The 19,916-nt window shown below is 49.7% G+C and overlaps 1 protein-coding gene across 6 annotated transcripts in view; it reads right to left on the reverse strand.

The window, feature by feature from the left end:
- Positions 1-18,357, reverse strand: part of Eefsec (eukaryotic elongation factor, selenocysteine-tRNA specific) — a 219,997-nt gene extending 201,640 nt beyond the window's left edge. For 2 of the 6 annotated variants that reach the window (XM_013069442.3, XM_013069440.3), the window contains exon 1: positions 18,011-18,355. In XM_013069442.3, the coding sequence (XP_012924896.1) occupies positions 18,011-18,281 (271 nt within the window). In that variant the 5' untranslated portion in view covers positions 18,282-18,355. Of the gene's footprint in view, positions 1-17,036 lie in introns of all 6 variants that reach the window. The other 4 variants (XM_087196940.1, XM_087196943.1, XM_004875146.3 and 1 more) reach the window with 4 other exon arrangements.
- Between the last annotated feature and the right edge of the window lie 1,559 nt (positions 18,358-19,916).

The following is a 19,916-nucleotide window of genomic DNA, read 5'->3' on the forward strand; positions in this document are numbered from 1 at the left end:
GAATTTTATCAGCCCTCCCAGAGAGCCCTTCCTCACATCTGCCAGCCTCCATGCAGCCTAGGACCACCGGCCAGCCATCCCAGAGGTTTTCCACGTTGTTCCATCCACACCCAGCTTCCCCACAAACCCGATGTCACCCTGTCACCACCCACTGCCCAAAATGCACGACAGGGGACTGTGACAGCACACGCCCACACTCCAGTACAGTGTGTTACAGCGCCTCTCTACGGCACCCCACACAGGCCAAACCTAGCCACAGGGGCAGCACCTGGCATCTCACATGGAAAGCAACAGGAAATGCTGGAGAGGAAACTGAAGGGCACAAAGGAAAGAGTTCCTAGTGCTACAGCAGCTCTGGAGCGTGAGATTTCATCCCGGCTCAGGCCTGGGACGGACTCCCAGAAAAGGGAGTTTTGTTGTAGCACTGGTAGGAAGGGGGGCTGTGGGAGGTTAAGGAGGAGAGGGAGCAGAGGAAAGGGGAGGGGGAGGAGAAGTAAAGGAAGAAAAAGAAAAAGAAAGAATGCCGATGATGACATGAGACAGGAGAGAGGCCAGCTTTGTCCTGCATCCTGTTGAACAGCCAAGGAAAACAATGAATCTATTTTTCCCCCCTCCTCTTCTTTGCCTTAAAAAAATTCAAGAATTTCATTTCCTTCGTTGAAAAAGCTCTTGCATAATTTTCATGCTCCTTCCTGCTGTCTGAAATGCTGAGGGAAAGGACATCTGACTCCCCAGGGACCTCAGGAGTGGATGCGCAGGAGTAACAAACGCTGGAGGGGCCCAGGCCAGAGGTGGTGGCAATAAGGGCTTCTTCCATGCATCACACATCCCAAATGGTGCTATCAACCCATCGGCCTCACCCCCACAGGAGGAGAAACTAGAGTTCAGAAAAGCAACATGCCTAGGCCACAGGCACACACTAAGCCAGCAGAGGAGGCAAAATTCTGCTTGACTCTGATCTCAGAGGCCAGGCCACTGTGCTAGCTCTCCAGAAAACTCTGCAAGCAGAGGCTGAGCCTCCTCTGCACTTCCAGGGACAGCAATGGCAATGGAGGCGGCAGGACAAGCAAAGAACCACAGCTTACAGAGTGTTTGCAAATGGGGCTATGCCCTGGTTCCAAGACATGAAAAGAAAACTGAAACCTAAAGTCCTCAAAGGTGGAGGAAATTTGCCTGTGCAGGTCAGGGAGAATGCCTCCCCCCAAGAATGCTAGGATGCCACTGACGTGAGTCACCTGCACACTTTGCGGAGGTAGCAGCATGCTCTATACCACTCAGTCTGCTTTCCAGCCCTGGGCAGCCTCAGATACGCACAGGCCTCCAAGTAGCCCTGCCTCCCTGCCCTTCTAACCTAGCTCTTGGCATCCAGAGCCCACAGGACCGAGAAAGGCAAAGGGGGAGGGCTACTGAGAGTAGCAGCCAGGGCGGCGCTCCAAGCAGGGGCAGCAGGCACAGCTTTCCCAGCCTCATCACAGTGATGGTCCCTCAAAAGATGGCATGCAACTGCGCCCCTCCAGTTCCCTTCATCTACCTGCAACAGCTTTGGGTAAGGCTGGAGCCAGGGACACATGCCATCCATGTGCCAGGTCACACTCAATCCTGCTGCTGTCCTCTCTTGGCGACATCATGTTTGTTCCATTTTGGATCCTCCCCGGTATTGGTAAATATTGATAATTACCTCCAAATGCAAAAGCGAAGAAGCAGTTTGTGTTTTGAAATGCGGATCATAATTCAAACTGGAAGCTGACACTAATCATTCGATGTTCACTTGAAAAGACCAGATAGGCTGTGCAGGAACATTTCAGTAGGAGGACCGATAAGGAGAAGGGAAATAAAAATTATTGGTATTTATTCGGCCTGCAATGCTCGTGGAGGGAAACTCTTTTAAAAGGGGAGCACTTCAGAATGGTTATTCAATCTGAATTTTACAGATAGCACTGGAAATATTTTCTCACAGAATGACCTCTATCTCTACCATCATATCTCTCCCCAGCCCTGCACGTCGCTCATTGCAGGAATTCTCACTCAATTCTGCTCCATTATGAGCTGACGGTGACCCAGCGCCTACAAGGCATTCAAGAGTCTGACTGGAAATTACTACCACAGAACATCTGTCGCGTTCCCACTTGCCAACCCTGCCTCAGGGGGCGAAGATGGAAAACTACCCAGGATCCACATGCAGAAACAACTTTTCATTCCCCTTACAAATGAGGCTTTTCTGGAAATTGAGGGTTCCGGCATTTTTCAGAAATTATGTTCCTGGAAAAACATGGTGTGAGCCTCTGTGGAGAGCCTACAGCTCCAGAGCCTCCCTTTCCTACCAGACTCTTCTAATAAAGGCCAGGGCAGGCGCTCTAAGGGGAAGCAAATGGGAAGACCACCCATGGCTCACCTTACCTGGCCTGTCAAACTCAAGTTTTGTGCTAAATGCCACGGATCAATTAAAAGTCCACAAGGGTGTCATACATACTCATCTAGCCCACGGCTTATGTAGCGTCTATCTTACAGACACACTCCCTTTGGAAGATTTATGTTGGGATTACAAAAGATTAGAAGACGATGTCTGATTTCAGAGGGCTCAGCCTGGGACGCTTCTCTCCACGATGGCTATCAGAGGACTGAGGGACAGCCCAGCACCTCCCACCTGGATTTTGCTGCACTTTGCTGCCACACTGCACCAGCCCAAGCAATGGACGAGCTACATGAACCAAGTCAACTCATAATCTGCAAAGAACTAGTCTGTCTCCAGGCAAGAACGGAGTCTGAGCCTCCATCCTCATATCCACCAAGGCTCCACCACCCATGTGCTTATCTGGTCAGGGACCTGAGGGATCATGGCTAAAATCCCTGCTCTCTAATATGGGCCGAAGCCTTATGGGAACCCTCTTGACACACCCACCTAAGCAAGACAATCACCTGCATCGGAGGGGTACAAACAGGCCAGAGAGGCCAGGCTGTCGGGAGTTCTTCTGCTTAGCCACACCTCCTGTCACCTCCAGCACATCCAGGTGCTGGGCCTTGCTCTGCACTCCTGGATGTCATGTCCTGGAGGCTCCTGAAGTCAGCAGCGCCAGGGTGGCAGTGGGGTTGTGAGATCTCAGTTGTGACCCAGGCTGGAATCTGGTGGGTCAGGGGCTTCGAACCAGTACTGGTCTTTCCAGCTGGAAAGTCTCCATGGCTGGAAACACCATGAGAGAACTGAAAAGAGGCAAATCTTTATTCAAAAGCAGGCGCTGCCTATTTCAGGCAGAAAACTGTGCCGCTGGAAAGCAGGAGACTCACTTTTTTTTCTCCTGCAAATGCTTGCTTTTGGTTAAAACCATAAACTTGCAGAAAAAGAAAACTGAGTGTAGCGCGGTTGGTGACTGAAGTCCACATCTTCAAATACTTTAAACATTAAGTCAGATAATCTCTACACTGATGTGAATAAGAGAGGAAATACATTTGACCCCTTGCTTCAAACAAAGTCTTTCCATCTGGTTTTTAATTAGAAAGCAGTTGTTTTGCTTCTGCAACACTTTTTAACCTCTGCCATTGTAGGTACAAGCCTGCAAACCATATTTTCATTGATTTAAAAAAGTTAAAAATAAATGTTGAAAGAAACAATATTTGCTTTTTAAGAAAAAAAAGATAGCACCAGTAACATTTTGGCAGGGTCAGGAACTTAAAGGCATATAGAGAAGCCATCACAACCGTGGCTTACAGTTCATTTTATCTTGAACAAGTTGAGGTCATTTTAACCATGCTGACCTGTGGACCCACTCCACAGTGGGAGCCGCCACTGTAAGCAAATACTGCCCTCTTGTGCACCGAACAGCGCCAGAGTCGGCGCCCGCAGACAGCCTGCAATGGTGCAGCTGGTCTCCCAGCGATGTGTCAGGAAGAGGATGACACCCATCTGTTACCAGAGTGTTCCCTAAAATGCCCCCAGATCAACTTCAGAGACAGATTTTGAGATAAGAGGAAGAGGGGAGCATTCAGCAGAAGAAACCAGACCAAACCTAACCCACTCTGATCTTTCCTAGAAAATACTCATTCCTCAGGGGGGAAAAAAAACTTTGTTAGTTGTCATGGGAACGTATTGTGTACTTTAAAAAACTTTTAGAGATGATTAATGAACCTACAATAGTAAGCAAGTACTACCTATTTTTATCTAGGTAATCTTCACCAGGAAAAGATTCCATTTGATCCTGGGGGGCCAGGGGAGAACTGAGTTGTCACTACGAATCCCCTATAGCTTGGTCACAGGACCTCCTCTCCTTTCTGAGGGGCCCCAGCCTAGGATGATTTGTGAACATTCTCTCCTCTAGCCTATGGTCAGGGTTTCGTCCCCAAAAGGCCAAAATGGTGTCTTAAGCAGAGCCTTAAAGGATGTCAATTCTTACTAAAGAATTTGAGAAAAATCAAAGGAAAAAAATTACACACAGGAGTCTGATGCCTGCTGGGCAGAGGGCTCAGGGGTGAGGAGGTCCTGGGCTTCTCTGATATAAGTTTCCAGGTCAGGATCAGAAAGGCCATCAGGAAAAGGGGAGGGGAATTCTGAGAGAGGCATAGAGGGAAAAAAGCTTGACCAAGAGCCATAGATGGCCAGGACACCAGAGACATTCTATTATTTACGAGCTCAGTGATGAGATGCCTCACTTAACATCACTGATATCCAACTCTTGGTTAGTGGCTCAGAAACATTTCCTTACCCTCTGTGGGGCCTGCAAGTCTGAGGCAGCCAGCATCCCAATGTTTAACAGCCAAATATAATTGCAGAGTGGTGAGAAATGTCTAATTCACTTTGTGCCAGAATTGCCTGCCAAGCCTATTTTCATTCCGGCCCATCCCAATACCCTAGGAGATGCAGTTACAATAATAGGGACAGGCAGGACTCAGGGTGGAGGAGGGCTACCAAGACAGCCACACTGAGGCCAGATACCTCCAGGTGGCTGGTTTGTCCTCTCCTCTCTCTGTCCTCATATCAGAACAAAACACACCACTGCCGGTCCTTCGGCAAAACAAGGATGGAGAGGCCCAGACAGTCCGCACATACATATCTGTGCAGACACATGCGACCCTCCTGCAGCAGGTCTCCTCACGTGGTCCAGCCCCATGCTGTCTCTTGCCTCAGGGCCCTGCACTGCTCTGGTGTGAAACACCAGCCTGACTTTGCAGTGACTGGCTCCCCTTTCCTCCTTCAGATTTAAGCTTCTACTCCACTGCCTCAGAAAGGCCTTTCCCAGCCTCCACCCTGGACATCCTATAATGTCCTTCTTAGCACTTACCACAATTTACAACTCTACACATCTCTGTTTACTGCTGTAACATCTGCAATGTCAGGTCACCTACAAGTGAGCAGGAGCCACTTTCACCTCAGTGGCCGAAGGACAGCTGGCCCTTGGCAGGCAGTGGGTTGCTTGGAGTTTGCTAGGAATGAATTCAAGTGATGACTTACTTTCCTTCTACATTGTTCGGCTCAAGGCATAAGGTCACCCTGCCAAATCTTTAGGACACAAAAGAATCCCGGGAAAAGCAATAAAGAAAGCCAAGGAACCAGGCCAGATGCTCACACAGGCCCCAAGGTGTTGTCAAGGGTGTGTCAGAACATCAAGAAGCTGCCTGGAGAGGTACTAGGGGCCTCTGCTGAGGCCAGGTCTCAAACACTGCACACCCATGACATCGGCCCCAAGGCCCCAGAGGTCCTGTGACAGTGACGTCACAAATTCACAGATATCTTTAGGCTTCCTATGAGAAAACACACAGGAATTGGGCCGGGGATTTAGCTCAGTGGTTCTGCCACCTGCCCTACAAGCGCAAGGACCTGAGTTCCATCCCCAGTACCAAAAAAAAAGAAGGGTCTTCATACTCTTCCATGACAAAACACACAGGAACTAAAGAGACTGGCTGGTGGGTGGAGATGCATGAAAGGCTGGGTCCACAGGGGGGCGCTCACTTCCAAAGTCTCGGGGCAGAACCAGGACAGAGGCAATGTCGAATCTGTTCCACCACCTCAAGGAGCTTCCTCTCTCCCCAAGAAGCTTCCTCCCATGAGGCATTTTTTGATAGTTTGTGGGACTCCAAGTTCACCTTTGCCCTACCGGTACCTAACGACCTAGCACTGCAGGAATTCTATCTGGACCAGAGCTTGGTGATCAGAGGCAGCGATCTCCTCTGCCAGACTGCCATGAACCACGGCAGAGCTGAGCCCTCATGATGGACAGTGCACCCCTGGTCGGCCCTGGAGGCCTCCTCCCCTTCTCCTTCATGACTTCACGTTCACAACTCTTTCCAGAGCAATCGCTGGTATCAGCCACAGGCTTGCATTATACTCATTTCCCCATTCCCAAGCTCTGGGGCAAGTTTAAAAGTCCTCCTCCTGTCTCAGAATCAGGTCTGAATTAATACCCTTCCTCAAAAGAACTCCAGTAGCAAAGTGAAAACAGACCCACTAGACAATGCCCTTTGAAAGTCCAAGCAGGGACAACTGATGACAATGCAGCCCCTGGCTCTGAAAGAAACTCCAAGGTTAAAGGTTCACAAAGGTAGGAGAATTACCAAAGTACAAGTTTGTTCAAATTTCCTCCGGCAGATTTAAACAACTAGGGTCAAAGTGAAGACTGCCAGGCAAGAACCTACGAGACAATTCAGCCCCTTTGAACTGCGTGGAGAAAGGAAAATATATGGCCTGGGAGGGATCTACATTATAGTTTTTCAAAATGTTCTTGAAAGGGTCAACCCTGTTAATTCGAAATCAGCCTGCTGAAGGATGTGTGAGGACCGCTTCTCTAAAACAACAGGGCTGCTGGGTGGCACTGTGTGCGGCAAGCTGTGCGAGGTCACCGTGTTCCTGGCATTAGTGTGCTGACCCTCTGTGGGCCGTGAAATTAACCACCAGCACAGCAGAAATCTGCTCCGAGTTAAACTACTTTGCTACGCAAAGTGGCCTGCAAATGAAATATGAAGATTGAATTTCCATTGAAAGATTAACTAGTCTAACCTCAAGGCAGGCTTCTTCCACTGTTGAACTCTGCTTGGCCAGTTGTTTAAAGCACCATGTGAGGGTGGGTAATTGGTGCAGGCACTGGGAAATGAACTCTTCCTTCATTCATTCATTTGTTCATTCAATCAATCATGCACACAAGCATACCTCAGTATTCCTCCCATGTTAAGCTTTGTCCTGGACCCCTGGAAACAGTTGAATGATAACAAGACCCTGCTCCCAACGAGATCAAGACTAGTGGAGAATATAATCCAGTAAATTGATAATGACATGAGATGGAGAGAAAATGAAATCCTAGGGGTGTGTGGGGGACATCACGGGCTCTCAAGTGAAGGTCACTGCACCTAGCCTGGGGAGGGCTGACAATCAGGCTTCCCAGAAAGTGCATTGAGCCAGAACATGTAGACTGAGACAGTGTGGCCTGTCTCTGAAGCCAGGAGTGGGGTTGGGGGGACACACAGACAGAGAGACAGAGACAGAGATAGAGAGACAGACAGAGACAGAGACAGGGTCAGAGACAGATTTGAACCTATCAGGAAGGGCCTTGTCAGCCATGCCTAACAGTTCAGCCTTTACAGCAGGGAAGTTAAATAATTATCTCATCAATTTGGAAGGAATTCTCGGCTACGGAGTGGAGGATTGTGTAAAAGGGGGGTCTGCACTCAAGGGACTGTGTGAGGGGAATGAATGTCGTACTCACCACAGCAGTGGGTGCGATGATGGGAACAGGTTGAGAACAAGTGGGAAGGACATGCGTGGCCGGCCACTTGTGTGTGAGTGAGGAGGATGCACTGAGGACCAAGTCAAGGGCCATGCTTTGTGGGGATGAGGTGCCACTCACTAGGAAAAGGGGAAGACAAGCAGTGGCAACAAAAACCCAATCTATAATAGGGAAGTGGAACCCAGCTCATCTCTCAGTCCTGCGGCCCTGTGCTATCAAATAGCACAGTCAAGCACTAGATGCAGGTCCCTACTCAAACTCAAACTAGTTAGAAAGAGATAAAATGTCAGCTACTCAGTTGCACCAGCTGCCATGCAAGCACTCAGGTGGCCACACGAGGCTCAAGGCTACCCTCCTGGGCCATGTGGTGGCAGAACTTGCCCATCGTAACAGAAAGCTCAAGTGCTGATCAAGGCCCTGCAGAGATGTTTCTAAAACACTGTCCTCCTCTTCCCTCTCACCACAGTGCTGAATCCTGATGGTAAACAGGGCTGCCCTGGCCGACACCCCGGGGCTTCCCTTTCCAGCCTGTCCAGGTCTGCTTATCTCAGGGCCCTGGGCAGCAAGAGCTAAAGAAATGAGTCCTGCTGGTGTAAAGTGTTTTTCTCTACAGCAGATGAGCTGCTGGCCACCTCTCAGGTGCCCTGGGTCATCATGCTAGAAAACACAATGCTGGGAACATGCACATGAGGGTCTTTGGGGTTTAAGGCAAAAATGGTCCTAGAAATGACCACAAATACAGCAAGTATTTCTAAGTGCCCCTCTGCAACATAACTGGGAAAACTGAGTCCTAGTGTCTGGTAACCAAGGACAAGCCATGGACTCTCCCAGGGCTTGAAGTGAATAAATCTATGGTAAAGGCAGAGCCATGTGGCCAGGCAAGGCAGGTTCCTTGGGCCAAGCAGGGCAATGCTAACAAATTTCAAGCACTAATTTTAAAGAAAAAAAGTCAGGTTTATCTTTAGGTAGCACCTGTGCATGCCACCAAATAAATGTCCTTGGGAAGTAGGTTAGAGACAAAGGAAATTATTTTAGTCTTCCCGAAGGCCACAAGACGAGAGAGGCATCATCACAAGAGATATGGAAAGAGGCAAAGTCAACTTCTCTCTCAACAGCAAAAGTTGTTTTTTCTCCTGCCAAGAGAGGATCACCCACATTAACTAAGTCCTCCCTACCCACCCAACAAAGGCCACTTCAAAGCAGCAGGAGCCTAATCGCACTGCACAAGAAAATGAAAGACCCAATTAACAAAAAACAAAACCCAAATAATCCAGGGAAGAATGGCAAGGAGCTCTCTCCTTATGGCAGTTGACTCACTGTGTGTATAAACTGCTCCCCCAGGGAGCCATGGTTTTTCTCCCCACGCACCTGGGCTCTGAGGCCTGAGACCCAGGACTGGGCAAAGCCAGGCTGCTGAAAACAGGCCCAGATGGAAGCCCAAGCTGGCACAGGCTCACAGTATGGCCAGCAGCAAGCTGTTCACCTCTCCAGCCTCATTCTCCTGAGCCATACAACGCAGAAGGTTCCTCTTCCGCTCCCTCCTCCAGCTGAATCAGAAAGCTGTGGCTGGAACGAGGAGCAGCGAGTCCCTGGCCCCAGGACCACCTGCCACAGCCCTCTCCTCTGAGTCTCCCAGTTAACCCCTCACACGCACAGGGGCCTGCTGGCTCTGGAGCGCTAGGCCTACCCTGCTCTCTGCTTCAAGCCCTCATCTGCGTGCCTGCATGCTGAGTCCTCTGCTTGGAACGACCAGATTGCCACCACGCTGCAGGCACTCCTCCCAGAAGCCTCCCACAAGTCCCAGGGTCATGCTTGCACTCACCCAGGACTGTGCTGAGGCTGTTCCCTATGTCTGCTTGGCCCAAAGCCTCCAGGTCACCCTTCCAGGCCCTCCCATAGGATGGGACATTCTTTCTGCCTGTCCCGGGCAGGCATCACGACTCTGTGTCCCTCCTCATCAAACCCTAACAACTCTGCATCTTCTCCCAGCTGGCTGTTGGGGTTGCCCCTGCTTCCTCCTCCCTCCCAGGGACAGTGCACCCCTCAAAGACAGGCCCGCCCACTTATCTGCCTCACATCCAAAACCAACCATACAGCGTGTGTGGGGAGAAGCTGAGTATGTAGATGAAAACTCCAATAGCAGCACCGGGTGGCGGGGGGGTCCTCTCCCACCAGGTGGGCTGCCACAAGCTCCTAAAACATGTGGCTTTGAAACCCAATGTCCCCATGGGGCCAGACAGGTAGCCACAAAGGCACACCCCATTGCACCTTAAAATGCTGAAGTCAGTACATTTTATATGTATTTTACCACAGTTAGAATGTAGATTTTCTTTTAAAAAGGAATGAAAGGCAGGCTCATGCTACAGTGTGGATGAACCTTAAAAACCACTTGCTGGGCCGGGGATTTAGCTCAGTGGTGCCACTGCCTGCCTCGCAAGCAGAAGGCCCCAAGTTCGATCCCTGGTACCAAAAAAACACCACTGGCTAAATGAAAAAAGCCAGACATGAAAGGTAACATAGTGTATAACTGCATTTATATGACATATCTAGAAAAGGCCAATCTAGAGAGTTATTAAGTAGATTAGAGGCTGCCCAGGCCTAGGATGGGGGATGGAAAATGGCTGTGAGTGGGCACAGGCTTCCTTTATGGGTGCTGAAAATGTTCTAAACTGAAGAGCATGGTGATGGCGATATAATTCTATGAAAACTGCTGAGGCCCAGGGATTTAGCTCAGCGGTGCCAGTGCCTGCCTGGCAAACACAAGGTCCTGAGTTCAACCCCTGGAAAAAAAAAAGAAAGAAAGAAAAGAAAACTGCTGAACACACACTGAAACGGGTGAACCTGATATGTGAACTGTATCTTAATAAAACTGTTGAAAAATGACCAACTATTTACTATCTGCCAAGCAGCCCCTCAAGCTACACTCAGACATTGTCTCTGCCCTCAATGCTTCCAGCATTGTGGAAATGTGGAGCCAGCCGTGCAGCATGGCACAGCAATTCCAACAGTGTGGGTGTGGCATCCCATCAAGTCCAGCCTACAAGGGCTCCCACTCCCTCCTCTGCACTGAGACCTCACCCTCACCAGGGCCTTCAGGGACTCTGGTGCCAGTACTACAGGTCCCGTCAGCTTCTGTGTGACATCAAAGCCCTTATCCGCGAGCGCGGGTACAGAATCACACTCTAAGGCAAGAGGTGCGCTCTTAGCAAGAGGTGCTGGCTCCAGCCTGGCTCAGGCTCTGTCAAACAAAAGAACGGCAGAGAGGGGAACATGTCTTAGGGGCGAATGGATGGGCTGTTTCCTGGGATGCCTGCCCAAATCTTACTCTAACCTGAATGGGGTGATTCTGAAGAAAAGTTCCAGCAACATGCTGTAGGAAACAAAGGAGATGCTCAGTGAAAAGTTTAAAACCAATTAATTTTAAATGATTACAGCTTTACCAAAAGCTGTGGCTACGATTTCCTTCTGACTTTGATTATAACCTTCCAGCAAAATATTTGCCTCGAGAAGGCAAAGTCTTTGCATTATTTTCTATTCCTAGCATGACTACAAAAATACTCTTTGATTTAACATTTGATATGTTTTGTTCTCAAGGGCAAGCCCCATGAGAAGAAAAATGTACCCCAACAGAATGAAATATGACTACCTGCTTCCATTTTTCTTTCCTGTTGGTGCCTGCTCAAATATTCTGCATTAATTTAAACTTGAAGCTGCGTCTCTGATGTGCTGCTACTCTCACACAGTCACCCAAACCAAAGCAAAGTCACCCTCTGGCCAGCACCAAAAGAAAATGCTGTGGACAAAGTGCACCTTGAGTCTCCAGAAACAGCGAAAGGCACTCAGCCTTGGAAGGAGACCAGGCGGGGTCAGAGAGCAATCAGGTAGCAGGGAAAACAGAAAAGCTATGCTTATAGAGAGGCACCCTTCATCCTGGGGCTGGCTTCCTACCAGAGAGGAGAGGCTTTTAAGCAAGCAACGCCAACATCAGCCCAGTGTTGCTTAACAGTAGGGGACGAAGTGCTGGACGGGAACCTCTTCCAGTCACAGCATGTGCCTTTGGATGAGGAAGAGGGATAACAGGCAGCTGTCACCAGGCAGGCACAGAGGAACACGGTACCATAGCCTGGCAGACACTAGGGCTAAAGACCTTCCAGTGACAGAATCATTTCCCCCCCAACTCTCTGAACTATGCTTCAGCATCATAGGACACACATATATAATTACCACAATTTAACTTCATGTATCCTATACCGATTCTCATAAAAAAAAAAAATAAGGGCAAAGAAATTCACAAGTGACTTTCATTTCTTTTGCATTAGAACAACACAAGTTTCTCCTGGCAGCCAAGGTCTTTGTCCAGTTCCCCCACGCCCACCCACTGGGATCTCTGCTTGTACCATGTGGCTTTCTGGGCCCATGTGTAGATGCCCAAGAGTGTTTCTGGTTGAAAACACACACTGGGCCACACACGGCAACCCTGCTCCATCCGTGGGTCCAAAGGCAGCGCCTTGGACAGAGCAAGAGGGCGGCAGGGCACAAAGGGGCAGAGGTCCTTCACACACAGACGCTGGGAAAATGCAGAAGGCCAAACAGCTGCAGAGACAAAACCTCCTGAGCTCCCGGCGTCGTCACCCTCCAAAGAGAGTGACCTGCACCAGACTCCAAGACTTCGGCAGCTCAGGCAGGGAGGCCCAAGCCACAAGCCACGGGCCACAAAGGAAGCAGCACTTGCACGGTGGGTGCAGCAGGGGAGAGATGCAGGCGACAAGTCGACAAGTCGCAGCACAACAGCCGCCATTCATTAACAACAGGAACGAAGGACCAGGAGACAATACACTGTTAATCCTTGCAGCCACCCGAGGACTATAAATGGCCAAGCCGGGATCCCAGCATTTTTCAGCCCTCCTCTTCACTGCTGGAGTGAGATTGAGGATGAGTCCAAGTCCCTCACCCCCACCCAAGTCTTTAAAACATACATTACTGAGTCTTTTTGAAGTTCTAACCCCTGAAAGATTTATTCCCTAACATTGATTTGAGAAAAATACAGCCCTGAAACCCTACCACGGGTGGCATGGACAAGCACTTTTTTCATCTTGGCTGAGATGGCCAGGGCAGGGGCCATGGCGTTAGAGGAGCTAGGCTCCCCACCCTCCCCAGCTGAAATGCTTTCATCTATACAATGGGACCATCACCTTCACCGCCCAGGGCTGCTAGGACAGCAAAATGGGGATTAATCATAAGGACAGCACTGATTCCTAAACATACTGTCACCATTAGCCCCACAGCACTGCCACACCGATCAAGGAGATGAAACCCGATTTTCCCGAAGTTAAAAGGGATTCTGCGCGTGTGTGTGGAAAGAATCTTGGGGGAGCAGAATTAGAGAGAGCTGGCTTTAATTTAAGAGACATCAGGGTCAGAGAGATCACTGTGGATCTCAGCCATTCCAATTTCCTCTCCTGGGGAATCACACATTCCCCACAGGACCCAACTCTTTCACAGTGAGCCAGGAACTTGCACAAGAGCCCATCACCCAGGGAGCACAGGCACAGTGCCCAACCCGTTGCCAACAGGTGCTCCTGCCCATTGATCTAACACCCCTCTATCCGATGCTCAGCTGGTCCTGCCACACGCCTACTTTGACACCATCCCAGGGAGTAGCCAGGCCCTTGGGAAAAACCTACCCCAAAGGCCTTCCTACCTTCAGGAACACACCACGCTGATGCCCTGCCATGCCCACACACTGCCAGTTATCTGAATCTAAACCAACAGAAGGGCACGATTAAGCACAGGCTGCCTGAAGGTTCCCTGTCCCAGGAGAGCTCTTCTGTCCCCACTGTTGCCCACACCCCAGCCCTCAGCAAAGTGAGTTGCTGCTGCCTTTGCACAGAACCCCAGCAGCTGGCTTGTACACAATGCACTCTCCCATTCCCACCCCTATGTAGCTCCTGGTGGGGAACAGCAGGAGCCAACACACTGGGCACTCACGACAGGCCAGGCCCTGTGCTGGCTGCTTTCTGTCCAAGAAGAGAGTTCTGTGCACACTGTAAGCAGCGAGCCCAGCAGTTGGAACACAGCCTTGGGATCTCACTGACTGCCCAGCCATGCCAGGCTCTGGCCCAAGCACTGCAAACACACCAGTGACTAAAGCGGACAAGGGTTCCACTCAGCTCTCACAGCACCCCTTTCTAGCATGGAAGAGACAACAGGCGAGTGAACACATAAACAGCACCCAATGGTGATGTCTGGGAAAAGACACAGGAACAGGAGAGAGTTTGAGGAGGTGTGGGTGGGGAAGGCCCCTCTGAAGGGGACATTCAGGCCAAGGCATAATGATCAGGAGGCAAACATACTGCACAGAGGCCACCAAAGGTGCAGAGGGAAGCAGTGGTTCAGCCTACTTCAGGAGTAGAAAGGAAGCCAATGACTGAAGGTGGGAAGCCAGGGAAAGCAGTGGCTGATGAGGCTCAGAGGGAGGGAGAGCCAGACTGCAGGTCCTGTGGGCCTAATGATGAAACTGGCTCTTCCTCCATGTCCTGTGGCAACCACTGAAGAGTCTTGAAGTCTTGACACACATCTCTAAAGGGAGTACACTGCTGACTACACTGAGAATAAAGCAGATAGGAAGAGGCCGAGCAGGCTGGGTCCAGGAAGGCAGGAGTACAGGTGCCTTAAATTTAGATCTCGCCACACATGCCCCACAGGGCATTTCGGGCACACCTGTAATCCCAGCAATTGGGAGGCAGAGGCAGGAGGATCCCCATGAGTTCAAGGCCAGCCTGAACTACATAGTGAGCTCAAGGCCAGCCTGAACTACATAGCGAGACCCTGTCTCAAAATAAAACACCAAGATCTGGCACATCAAGAATGTCCGTGACTTATGGCTCACAAGGACAGCTAAGGGTCTTCACTGGTCCCACTTCAGGGGCAGCAGAGTTGGTTCCAACACCAGCCCATGTACTCTACCTGCCAAGCATCTGAAAAGCAGGCTAATACTCCTAACACATAGGCTATCACATATATGTAAGTCCCAGCAGCAGGCTGAGACAGAGCAAATGCTCAAACGGGAGCACTCTTCCATTCAAATGGAAAATAAACTCTCATTACCCAGGAAGGTGGGACCTAAAGGAAGAATGGTAGCTGTGTTGGTCTCACCTTCGCAATGTACTCAGGCCACACTTTGATGCCTGTAAGAAGATGTGCAATGTCTCTGCAGGATGTGAAAGTAAAGCAATAAGTACAACTATATATATAAAAGAAAAGAAAAATTCTTCTAAGGTTTTATAAACCAAGGACTTGCCTAATTGTTTGGGGTTAGGGTCTATAACATTTGGTTATAGAATCAGGCCAATACCGAAAACTTTTGGTCCCATGAAAGGCTTCTCTGTATGTATACCGAAAAGGGTAGCACAAGCGTGGAAAGGGCTCTGGCCTAGGGGTCAGCCAGACCTGGACCTGGCCACTGACCAGCTACCTCCCTGAGTCTCCACTTCCTCAACTGTTATGTGGAAACCACCATATTCCTCACAGGGTTTACCTGGGAAGTAGCAAACATCCGAGAAAAGTCAATAAATGCCTGTATGGTTCTCATATCTCCCAGCAATGGGAGGTTCAGAGTTAGGTTCAAAGGTCACACAGACGGTAAAGAAGAAAGCCAAGATCCATGCCCAGATCGGCTTGATGCCAAACATCGGTCCTTTACCACTGGCCTAAATTACAAGTGCTCCTCTACTCATAAAAGGCTGTCTACCAATAAAGACATCCAGGTTGAAAGGTCACTGTGTGGACATGATCTTCATCCACTGAACCTACCAAAGACCACCACTGAGCAACAATGTCACCACAGAGCGCTGCCTGTTCCTTTATAATCTCCTAGCACACAGCAAATGGCAGCTCACTACCACTGCCCAGCATCGTGAGAATCTGCCACATACCTCCAGCCCAGAAAAGATCAAAGTTCCAAGTACGGTTTCTACTGAATCTATCATTTTCATACCTTCATAAAGTTGAAAAATCATAGCTGAGCTACTATAAATCAAATTCTCTCTGTATTCACTAGAAAGAATGGAGAATGTGCCTTCTCTTTTAAAACCTGTCTTCCATTTCTAATGTATACTGGCTTAGAGTATACATGTCCTATAACATATTCGAGTACAACCAGAAAAAATTCAATTATAAGGAGAGGGGAACTGGCATGGTGGCACACACATGCCTGTCATCCCAGGACTTGGGAGGCTGAAGCAAGAGGATCGTCACAAGTTTGAGGCGAGCCTGGGCTACACAGTGAGTTCAAAACCAACCTAAACTACATAGTGAGACCCTGTTTCAAAAAAACCAAAGGGGCAGAGGTAGAAAATCATATGCCCCTTAATACTCATTTTCTAATGAGTGAAACATGGACTGAATAGAAGATTTTAGATAGGACTTTAGACAGCCAAGAAAGTTTCATCACTGCTTCAAGCCTCCATTGCCACAATAAAATGGGGAAGGGATCCAGACTCCCTGAGGATGGAGTGTAGGAGGGAACCAAAATCAAAGCAACAAACTCACCATTCTAGCTGGGACCCAGAAAGCCCAGGAACCTATGAGACCACCTGCTACTTGACCAATAATCATCTGTCCCGCGTGTGCCAGTGGGTGCTTGCAGCCATACAGAACACCCATGCCAGGCCAAACAAGGAGATGGAAAGGGGCAGGGAACCCAGCACTGGGGTCAGCAGCAAGCAGACTCCTTTACTCTATACATCCCTTTGTGCCAGCAGTTTATATTATCATATCATTCTTTCCTACAAACAAAACAAGTTTTAGAGCCTTTCCCCTCAAGTGTCCTTAAATGAGTCTGGAAAAGGAATCTACAAACATATTGCAGTGGTATTGCTTGAAGAGATAAGAGGGATCCAGAATTGACAAAAGAGGACTTTTGCCTTATTTGTAATTTTCCACCTCTTTGTAAGGAACATGTATTTTTGTATTTTCTGTAAACAACAATAAAAATTCATTAAATGGCACAACATCTCAGGAGGGTATTTTATCGGTACCCATAATGATTGAAAATACACACACTGTTAACCCCAGACAGGTCAGTTCCAGCTAACCCTGCTGATATATAGTAACCAAGTCCACAAGTCAAAGACTTGTGATCTCCAATATCCCCTGCAGCATAGCTAGGAAACACTGGGGTAGAAATGTGGTAGGAGATTAGGGCATGGCAAAAGGTGACTGGGTAAGTGGACGTGACCTGCTAATTACAAGATCCCCGACACAGGCGCAGAACAGTTCCCAAACCCCTGCAGGTGGGCTTCTCAGAGGATGGCCTAGATCTAACCTCACCTGAGGCTGGGATCCCAGCACCGCCTCTCAAGACCCGGATGTAGAAGTTCTCCGAGATCTCAAAATCTGGACAGCATAAAAGGTAGCCATGAAGAGCCGATGCACGCTGTGTTTCCCATCGTAGCGTGTGCTTTTATCTTTGTTCTCCCTCTTTTTCTCCTTTTACTCTGCCCAAGATTGCTCTGCAGAGCCTGTTTCTCTATCACTCTTCACTTTTACTTTCTCAAACTTTGCCACTGCTTTTTGCTCATTTCGTTCAATTCTTTCTTCTAAAAGAGAACCTGGATTTCAACTCGAAGTAGAGGGAGCAACTCCGAACGCGGTAAGGTTTAGTTTGGTGAGTCACTTTTTAGAAGCAAACTACCTGGTAACAGAAAGGTCCATCTTTAAGGTATTAGTTAAGGCCAGGCATGGTGGCATATGCCTGTAATCCCAGCACTCTGGGAGGATGAGGCAGGAGGACTGCCAAGACCCAGCCTATCTAAAAAAATTTTTAATTTTAAAGAGCTCTGGAGATATAGCTCAGTGCAAAGGCCCTAGTATGGTAAAAAACAGAACCAGAGAGATTAGTTGAGAAATTGTTGGGTGGAGTTTACGACAGAACTCTAAGGGAGCTTTAAAAAGAACCATGGCGTTTTGCATGCACCGATACCAGGACCTCTTCTGACGGGGACTGAAATGATTTATACACGGAAAAAGAAAAGAAGGTTGTATACAAACACCGACATGCTTGTGTTTCCACGGAGTTTTTCTGAAAGGTTACACAGGAACCTGGGGCGTGTTGGGCATGGAAAGCAGGAGGACGGAGTGTGGTGGCTTCTGTGCGACTTTCCCGAGAGCCCGTGCGCGGGCTGGCGTCTCCGCCTTGTTCGTGCGCGTGACGCGCGCGCCTGTTTCTGAAGGCGGCGGCACCGCGCGTGCCCTCGGTGCCGGTGAGGTTCGGTCCCACCCGACCGCCCACCCGGCCCGCTCACCGCCGATGATGGTCCGGATGAGCGAGGCGTGCCCTGGGCAGTCCACCAGCGTGACCTGCAGCAGCGCCTCACCAGGCTCGGCCGCGCTGGGCAGCGGCACCGCAAAGCACGAGAAGCCCAGGTCCAGCGTGATGCCGCGCTCGCGGCTCTGCGGCTGCTTGTCGAAGGCGGCGGTGGACGCCGTGGTGCTCAGCGCTCGGGCCAGCGCCGTCTTGCCGCTGTCGATGTGGCCCAGCACGCCCACGTTCACGTTCACCCGCCGGCCGGCCATGCCATCCGCCCCTGGCTCGCCCGCCCCTAGCTTTCCTGGGCCGCTGTCCGACGCGATAAGCGGCCCCCCCACCTCCCGATCCCGGCGCACCCGTTCCGGCCTCAAAGCTTCCGCCCCCACCCCCCGCGGGCACGCGCGCAGCAGGTGCCCCAGGGGCGCGTCTCCGCTCGCTCCCCTAGCTCCGCCCACTTAAAATCTGGGGGAGCCCAGATTGGGCGACGCCTCCGTCCTTCCTTCATTTCAAACAGTTCTTGTGGAATGCCTGCTGCTTACTTGCCACTGCCTACCTAATTAAAGCGCTGAGACCCTGTGTCCTCGGGATATCATAGGAATCAAGAGAAATCAGGCCACATGCAGGAGGATTAGGCCATTCCATGAGTATCTAAGCCCACATACAGCCTGCAATCCCAGCTACTTGAGAGGCTGAGGCAGGAGGCTAGTATGCTTTCGGGACAGCCCGGGCGACTTAGCAAGACCTTGTCTCAAAAAACAAAACAAACAAGAAGAAAAAAAAAGCAGAGATAAAAGGATTTGAGCACGGCGCGGGTCGGGGGGATAGCTAACTCTCAGTGTAAGGTTCCAGTGATGAAGAGCCAGCCGTGGCGAATTCTGGGAGAGACTGGTGGAAGATGGAAAGGAGAGTATCACCTCTGACTCAGGAGTGCTCACCCTGGGTGCTGTAGCCTGGTCTCAGGAAGGGCTGGGCCCCTAGCTGTGTGTAAAGGGTACTGGAGCCCACAACTCTCATCAGAGTCCATCTCAAGTGTTTAGAATCACAAGAAAAATCACCATCCACACTCAGTAATCAGGTCACCTACAAACCTAGATGTCTGCTCTGGCCAGGCAGGGAGCTCAAAGTAGAGAAGTCACCTGGGTCTGTGATGCCCAGGACAGGGACATGTCTGTCCTCTGTAAAGAAAGAAGACACCACGAAGCCCCAGCCACCAGTTACCAGGCAAGCATGCTAACCAGCATTTTCTGATCTTTCCAGTTTTTTCAAGAGAAAAGGTTTCCATATGAAATCTCACCTTTTGCACATTGGCAACTAATTTAACTTTTAATTTAAACACTGGTGGCCAAAGGTCAAATTTACTGACTTGTACTTGACAGCCAGTTTGCTCTCTGAGATGAGCCAGGCCAAACATTTTTGCGAAGTGCTCTCTGATGTCCAGGATCTGCACTGGGGTCCCTGTTATGGACTGAATTTGGTCCCCCCAACTTCACCTGTTGAAGCCCTGATTCCCAGTGGGATTGATGGCATTTGGAGGTGGGGCCTTAGAAAGGTAATTAAGATTAGATGACATCACAAAAGTAGGGCTGTTACAATGGGATTAGTCCTAAAATTAATAAAAGGCCAGAGGGGCTGGGGATGTAGCTCATTGGTAGAGTACTTATCTAGCATGCCTGAAGCCCCAGATTCAATTCCCTATACTGCAAAATTTAAATTTAAAAATGTAAATATTGGGCTGGGGATTTAGCTCAGTGGTTCTGCCTCCTCCCTCACAAGCCCAAGGACCTGAGTTCAATCCCCGGTACCAAAAAAAAAAAGAAAAGAAAACATTGCTGAGATTTGTGTTGTGACATCACCCAGGTGCCTCTGCTTGAGTGGGATCTAGTACAGCCAGCCCAGGGCCA

The sequence above is a fragment of the Heterocephalus glaber genome, unplaced genomic scaffold, assembly GCF_053883595.1.
Source record: "Heterocephalus glaber isolate CG9 unplaced genomic scaffold, H.glaber_assembly_v1.0 deba00001645, whole genome shotgun sequence".
Classification (NCBI taxonomy): domain Eukaryota; kingdom Metazoa; phylum Chordata; class Mammalia; order Rodentia; family Bathyergidae; genus Heterocephalus; species Heterocephalus glaber.